This window comes from Buteo buteo, chromosome 5 (genome assembly GCF_964188355.1).
Source record: "Buteo buteo chromosome 5, bButBut1.hap1.1, whole genome shotgun sequence".
In the NCBI taxonomy this organism is placed as follows: Eukaryota; Metazoa; Chordata; class Aves; order Accipitriformes; family Accipitridae; genus Buteo; species Buteo buteo.
The window spans coordinates 24,681,101-24,689,215 of NC_134175.1; the positions used below are offsets into that span (position 1 = coordinate 24,681,101).

The window sequence follows — 8,115 nt, forward strand, 5'->3', positions numbered from 1 at the left end:
TCATTTCCTCTTTTTCCCTAGCTCTCCAATGAGTCTTCCAAGTAATGTAGATTTACTCTTATGCATGTGGATACTTATTAAATCTTCAAATGAGTCTTTCTTCTTCAGAACTGATGACCTCTGAATATGAGAAAATATCCCTGAAAAGTGACATGAAAATGCATATAAGTAATCAATTTCCAAACAGCAAAGAGCAGCTGAATACTTAGTTTCCCACATCCATGTTTACTTTGTCTTTAGCTGCTGCTGGTCCCCATTTTATCAGCATTACCCTCAAACCTCTTGTTTTGGCAATAGCCTATCCCTCCATTTGCAAGTTGCCTTTCAGTGACAAGTTACTTTTCCCCCAGCATGGACCTTTTCCTTCAGTCTTCCTATAAAATTCTTCCACTTGTAATTAGCAAAGTCAAAACACTCGAGTCTGCTCACAGTCTTACTGACTCACTGTCTTCTCATCAAGAGATCGCTCACACTGTTTAGTAGCGCATTTGTTATTTCCTTGAGGAACTATGGGGCATTTTCTTTGCAATGACCTCCAAAAGCCAGCAGATTGGCCTTATTTCTTTTAGACACATTTATCTTCTGAAAAAGTAACTGGTTAACACAGTATCTGTTCATTTACCAGACCTCAAATTCATAACACAGCAGCCTTTGCCCCACTACCTTCCCTGACACCCTGCAGCCCAGCAGATTTGGGACAGCAAGTTGTGTCTGTCTTGGGCCAGGTGCAAGGGCTGATCCAAGCCCAATTACCCACACCTGTGAGGGAGGTATGCACAGCTGTGGCCACTCTGAGTGGCGAGGTAGCAGGGGGGCTGCTGGGTGTGGAGAAAAGAGGTAGAAAGGGTTTTGTATTTGTGTTCTTCAAAGGTTTATACTGGGGATGTGCTATGTGGCTTCTTGGGGAGGGTCTTCTTGTACAGCTGCTCTTCAAGAAGGTTTGCTGCGAGTACAAAAGCTGCGTTTTCCTTGTGGTTCTGAGGTCTTATTTTGGCTCATTAAGGGTTGTTACAACTATAACATATCTAGCTCCAGCATTATATTGGAAATGTTTTTATGAAACCTGCCTTTTTGTAGTGTTTGGATTTTGTTAGGGGAAAGGGATGAGTTACTAAAGATACCTTGGCCAGGTAACTGTAAAAGACTGTCCATACTTGTTGCAGTTTAAAGCTGACTAACACTTCTCTGCAGGATATCTAGGGAAGTTGAAATGCTTCTCGGTTAAGTGGGATGTTAGCTGGATGGAGGCAGTTTGTCAGATAGCTCATATATGGCTGTCCTGATTTTGTTGTGTTTTTCATGGATTGTGTAGAGTTTGAAGAGTATCTTCAGACTTTTTAGTAACCTCAATCAGGAGCCTGGGAGGACTAGAGTGGTTCAGCAAACAGTGCTTGCACCCATAAGTCTGGACCTGGGCTACTTCTACCACTGTCTTGATGGATGCTCAGAGTTGTTTCCCAGGAGGGCAAAGTATGAGGAACTGTGGAAGTGCTTCTTAGATGTGACGAAGCAGTTCTGTTTAGTACTACTGAGATGCTTTTACTAAGGACTTCACTAGTCTTTTTGGCTTGGAGGGCTTTTCTGTTTTCTTCTTGGAAGTTGAGTTCCTGATGGTCAATTTTCACAATGACCTCAGGGGATTTGTCCTTTAGTTCTGAAATCTGACACTAGAATAATAACACCATAACATCAGCATTTCTGTGCCAAGTCCAGATCTCTGCCTTGCTTTTCTAATTCAATGATATGTTTAAGAAATTACAGTGAATGTGGCTTACAGATTGCTCCTGATTTATGATCCTGTTTGCAATTAAAAAAAACCACAACCAAATTGGAATTGTGAATATTTAAGAGGAATAAGATTTAAAACTTCGGTATGGAGCAATAAAGACATTATCAACTGTTGCAAAAGTAACAGTATAAAGCAAAAAAATTTTGCTTTATTGTTTGACTTCTAGAACAAGTCTACTGAAAGTTATTCATACCCACCCATGCAGACATGAAGTACACAAGGTCATTCAAATGCTGTTAGTGCTGCTCTTTGGGCTAGGAAAACAGGCTTGTACATCTCTTTACGCATAAGAAGTGGTAATTCTATTCCTCATCACTTGCTAGGATGCGATTCCTATCTGCAATTATTAACAATTGATTTCTGCTTTCACTGACGAAACAAGGCAGTAGGGTCAAGGGTTACAAAGATTAAAACAGTTGGCTTTGTTAAGAAACTGGGATACTTGGATAAGAGGTTACACAGCTCCTCAAAAAAAATAAAATTTAGGCTGTCGCTGCTATAAGCTGCCTGCTACTGACTGATGTTTATCAATTGTACAGAGAAACCAGATTAACTGATTACAATTCACAAAACAAAGAGGTAAAAATAGAGAAGGGGAGGAATCCTTGTTTGTCTTAAAGTGCGAATACTTAGTAGTGCTTAAAATCTCTCTGTATAGGAGTAAATAAAGGTCAGTATTAATCATAAAACCCATAATTTGATTCTGCCAAATACATCAGACTGTTAATCTTGACTGGAACAAAAGCTCTTTGTTTGGGAAAAATCACAGTGTGATATAGACATGAAGAGCCAGATGTAAACAAAAGGCTAAGGGGGAATTTACTGATATTCAAAACTGCAATTCTGAAAACAAAAATTCATCTGGTGCTTTAGCCTAGTGGGCATCTCAGTTTTTGATAGTACTGCCTCATGTGTCTAAAGTTGCATTCTGTTTGCACCCAAAAGTGCATCAGTCTGGTCAGGACTGAGCAACTTGTTGTCTTTTGAGATGTCTAATGCCACTTGGGAACCAGAAGGGGGTTCTGTGCTGCCTGCCATCAGTGTAGCTCAACACAGTAAAGATCTTCTCAGAGTTATGTGATAGCTCAGATTCTTTGCAGAGCAGGATAGGACCCACTCCTTGCTTTTAAAATGCAGATAGCTGTTGTTTGGCTCAGAGTTTAGAAACTGGCCATGTGTGTGTGAGGAGCTCTTCAGTCTGAGGGGACTGATTCAAGCACAACTCCTATCTCCTAGCTTAATGGCTAGGATACTCTCTGTAGGTAATGGGGGCAAGGACATCTCAATCCTTCCTATCTCAAACCCTGTCTTTCGATACACAAAACATTTTAAGGTTTGTGGGCAAGATCTGAACTGTCCGGTGGTGTAGTGTCCCTGGGGTGGAAGAATCCTGAGTTCAAGTCTCTTTTTTAGAGACACTCTAATGGGTAACTGCCCAGAGAGGTTCTTCATTATTCCATGGACGTTTCCCCCAAACATCTTGATGAATAAGACACTGATACAGGAAATGGAGATAAGGGTCTGAATCCATTCAATTGGAAAGGCAGTTCTGCTGTGTCCCTGTGGGCCTGATGCACTATGCTGTTGGTGATGGCAGCAGCACTTCTACCCCTCCATCAAATTATAGCACCTGCCAATTTCTGAAAGTGGACATTCTCAAGGGAAGGCTGCATCTGTTGGTAGCAGGATCAGAACTAAAGCCTTGGAAGAGACTGAGATTTAGGAAAAGATATGCTGTATGTTCCTGCTGGGAATGGGGAGGCTAAGTGACATGCTACCTTTTGCAGATTGTGCTGTGAGGTGCCAGCTCTTGCCTTACCGCTTATGGAGACTCTTTAAGCCTGGGGATTCTGCTCTGTGGCTGGGAACCTGGAGATTAGGAATTGCAGCATTTAGTGTCATAGGTAGTGTTCTTCCTCCTGAAGCTGTAGCTGTGTCTGAAAGCCTGCAGGCATCTCAATCCTAGGTCCGCTTCCATTGTGTGTTGGGCAAAGTTACCAGTGTGGAAATAGGAAATATCTAGTGATCAACTACTAGATGGCAAGTAAACATATCCTTACTCTTCTGCTGAAAGACTGCTGCTCTCCCCAGCAGCACCAGTGCAATGCACTCCTGGGGTGATGCACCACTCGGAATGAGGAACGCAGAACTAGCCTGTCTGTGGCACAATACTGGTAAAAATGCTGGTGTAGAAGAATTATCTTTGTATGTTCAGTTGCTGAGCTGCCTTCTTTGATTCCTCCTATGTTTCATTTTCTGCTGCCCCTCATCCCCCACCAAACTGAAACTTAAAAGCTGTTGTTAGAGTTCAGATTACTTGGAGGTCAAATTTTTACTGAGATCACTTTGAACATAAACACAGCTCTGTACTGGATTGGGAGGAGTAGGGGGCAGTTGTGCAGCACCGTCCTCTGTTTTTGTACTATTACCACATAACACAATAAGCCTGTATCTCTTTTCTTTCCTACTAGACTCTAGTTATTGCCCATGAGACATATTAATGGAGTAGTAACCTTGGTTTCTCCCCGTGAACTGAGACTGTAGAGTAGCGATCTTCTGTTCAGCTTCTGCTAGCTGCCTTCTCCCTAGGCCATGGGTTCTGGACAGCACGCAGTCCACATAGATATCCCAGAAGAGTTGAGCCAGGTCCCAGAACAGAGCCCCATGTTTCAAGTTCTCTGATGATTTCAGGAAGATCATGAAGTCCCAAAAGCCACTGACAGAGTCAGCAATGCGAGGGTTCCTCATCTCCAGCAAGACAGCCGAGGAGGATTCCCAACAGTGGGGGTCTGCTCGCCCAAGAGCTAGTGGATCAATTTGGCTATAGCAGAGGAAAGGTGTCATGCAAAATGCTCCCATGATTAGCAGAGTGCAGGTGAGCCTCATGTTGCAGTGGATTATTCTTCTGCTCCCAAGGTCCATTGTGTCACTGAAATGTAACAAAACCAAAAGAAGCTGAAAAACTTCTCAGGAGCAAAGCCTTGGTACCTTACATGATATAGAAGGCACTTCAGATGTTGATAGTTTTTTCTCTGCTCTTTAAAGACCTATGTATCCTTTTTCGGATGTATGAATATAAATACCAGTGGAGTTGTATTAACTCTGTGCAACAGAATTGTGTGTTAAAAATTTGTTCATCATCCTCAAATCCATGTGATGAACTTTCTTATCTGGAAATTCTTCATCTTGAAAGTTTTTGGCCTTTCTTGATTTACAGATCCCTAACCTTTTTCAGTAAAAATCCATTCCTTCTTACAGAGAATTTAAGCCTTTAGGCAGTCTTGCTTTCCTCAAAATTTTATGAGCCCTTTAAAATAGTCTGCAGACTCACAGGCATTTGTGGACAGCAGGTGGAAAAGTGTTTGAAAGTGTGTTCTAATGAATTAATGGTAGGTTGCAAAATTATCCATTAAACAGGAGTGTTTTACCTGCTTTAGCATTCTGGATTTTAATGCAGAGCAGCTCTGAAAAGAGGGTATAGCAAAGCCACAGCACAGCAGCTGTATTGTACAGCATGTATACATGCAGATAGAATCACAGAATAGTTTGGGTTAGAAGGGACCTTTAAAGGTCATCTAGTCCAACCCCCCTGTAGTAAGCAGGGACATCTTCAACTAGATCAGGGTGCTTAGAGCCTCGTCCAACTTGACCCTGGATGTTTCCAGGGATGGGGCATCTACCGCATCTCTGGGCAACCTATTCCAGTGTCTCACCACCCTCATTGTAAAAAATTTCTTCCTTGTATCTAGCCCAAATCTACCCTCTTTTAGTTTAAAACCATTACCCCGGTCTTATCGCAACAGGCCCTGCTAAAAAGTCTGTCCCCATCTTATAAATCCCCTTTAAATGTTGAAAGGCCACAACAAGGTCTTCCTGGAGCTTTCCCTTCTCCAGGCTGAACAACACCAACTCTCTCAGCCTTTCGTCATAGGAGAGGTATTCATCCCTCTGACGATCTTTGTGGCCCTCCTCTGGACCAACTCCAACAGGTCCATGTCTTTCCTGTACTGAGATAGATAGATATAAAAAGTACAGACGCTTATTGCAGATCACTGTAACAATTGTCTGTTACCTTAAAATTGTGAAACTTGATTAAGTAGCAGCTATAGTGGGAGAAATCCCAAGAATGATAACCTTTTGAGGACAGAAAGGCCCAGCTGTCTCCATCAGACTTCATTTCTAGTATGTGCTTCTATTGTGCATGTTCTAACATGCTTCTAGTATTTCTAATATTACACTTCTGATACACAGGTTTGGGTGTTGGTCTTGGTGTAGCTCATGGCATATGGAGAAACTCTCATTTGTGGAAATTGGCAACATGTGAGATCAGCTTTTAGGACAAACAATTCTGTTTAATGTGTGTCCTGATCTGTTGAGTATTCATGCTTATGTTTTGGGTTTGATTGTTGGAGGATTTTGGCTGGGGAGAAGTTACCTCTCTTCATGAGCTTAACGATCAACTGGCTTTTTGTGTAGAAAGCCTCCTCCATGAGTGATCATCAAGAGTGCAAGCAAAGTTTCTCTGTTATGTGAAGAAAAATGTCAAAGGCAGGATAAGTGTGCGCAGATGGATTGTGTGTGAAAGGTAGCCCAGCCACAGCAAGTGTGCAAGGCTAGGGAAGGGCAGGCTGCTTTGTGGAACATATTTAATTGTAGAGCTAAAGGACTCTTCAGAGATCTCAGTCCTGGCAGTGATATTCTTACCTAGCCCCCTATTTGGCTACCTGGTCAGGTTCTGGGAACATTTTTGAGGTATTCACGCTTCACTCTCCAACTGCTTACAGTCACTTTTTAATCTGAATTGGGATCTCATGAGGAGAATTGGCTTGACAGCCTTGGATCTGAACCTTGCATTTAATGAATAGAAGAGGTACAGCACACTCTTCCCACACTGCTCTGCCTAGTGGGATGTCACTTATGACAGTGATGGTAGTAATGGGGTTGTCCTCATACTGCTCCCAAGATCTCCAGAAGCATCATTCTTCTGTACCCTACTGCACAAGGTAGGTTTTGATTGCTTTCTCAGAAGCAAAACCAAAGGCATCCTGTGAGTCACTACTTCATTCTTACTTGTTTGTGCATCAGAGCCTTTCCACTGGGCAGCAGACACCTGTGCATATATGCTATGCAATATGCATGTATCTATCTGTTTACTGAGGCTTTTTCAAGGGACATAATTAACTTTGTTTATCAAGCTTCTGGTTTTCAAAACAACTTGGCAGTCTCAGATATGACCATGGGGAGGAAAAAAACCCACCACCACCACCAGACAGTTCAAACAAAGGAGCAAGATTAAAATTGGCTTCTAAGGATGGTTCTGTCACTTGGACAGGCGCTATCTGGTTTGCATTGGTTATCAACTGAACTGGTTGCTTTGCTTTCTCTGCTCCCCCCCCGCCCCGCCCCCAGTCCCTTTGGAAACTTTCTAAGTTACAAAACTGGGTAAAAGACAAGGACAAGGGTTCTGGACTTGTCAGAGGTGTGAGCAAAGGGACTGCCCTGGGCAGGGAGCTCTCAGGGCATGAACATGAGGGTGGGTGCCATTTAAGGTGTGGTGTGAATGGCATTGGTCAGGGCCAGTAGCCAGGACCACTAGTCCTTATGGTCTGGTCAAACTCTGGCAGCATTTTGCTGTTATTCTGCAAGGTTCAGGATTTATTTTTTTTTTTAAAGATGTCTGAGAGCCGAGGGGATGATCAGGAAATGTTAGTTTTCATTAATCCCTTACCTGTGCTTGTGGTGAATGCTTTCATGCAATTCCCCTCCTCACCCTCCAATCTTTAGGTCTTTCTGTCCCTAAACTGAAGTTCATGTGTGTGTGCTATTCACACCTTCTGGCTCTGACTACTTTTTTTTTTTTTCTTTTCCCCTCCCTCCTCTTCCTCGCAGTTTAACACCACCACCACCACCCCCCCCCCCCATTCCACTCCCCGTCATGAATAGTGCCTTACAGTAATAATAGTCAAAAAGTTAGTTAGCTCGTTCGTTATCACCATTTTACTCAGCCGGAGCTATCGGTTACGACCAGTCCCTCCATCCTAGACCTTAACGATGCCGAGGCCGGTCCCACGGAGCAGGGGAGCGAGGGTGCCCGCCTCGGCGGCCAGCGGTGTTTGCGAAGCGCCTGCCGAGCGGAGCCGCCGGGGGCAGCTCCGCGCCTTCCGCCCGCCCTCACCCCGGGGAGCCGGGCACCGCCGCCGCTCTGCCGCGGGCGCCCGCCCGACCCCGCTCCCGTCCCGTCCGCTCCGCTCCGGCGGCCCCGGCCCCGCCGCCGCCCGCAGCCCTTACCTCGGCGCTCCGGCGTGCAGGGCGGGCTGGGCCGGGCA

General features: G+C 44.2%; 1 protein-coding gene across 1 annotated transcript; it reads right to left on the reverse strand.

The window, feature by feature from the left end:
- FAM237A (family with sequence similarity 237 member A) lies at positions 1 to 4,711 on the reverse strand. The gene is made up of 2 exons (XM_075029287.1): positions 4,303 to 4,711; positions 1 to 140 (listed from the first exon to the last, which is right to left on the reverse strand). The coding sequence occupies exons 1-2, from the start codon at positions 4,709 to 4,711 to the stop codon at positions 1 to 3; spliced, it is 549 nt and encodes a 182-aa protein (XP_074885388.1).
- Between the last annotated feature and the right edge of the window lie 3,404 nt (positions 4,712 to 8,115).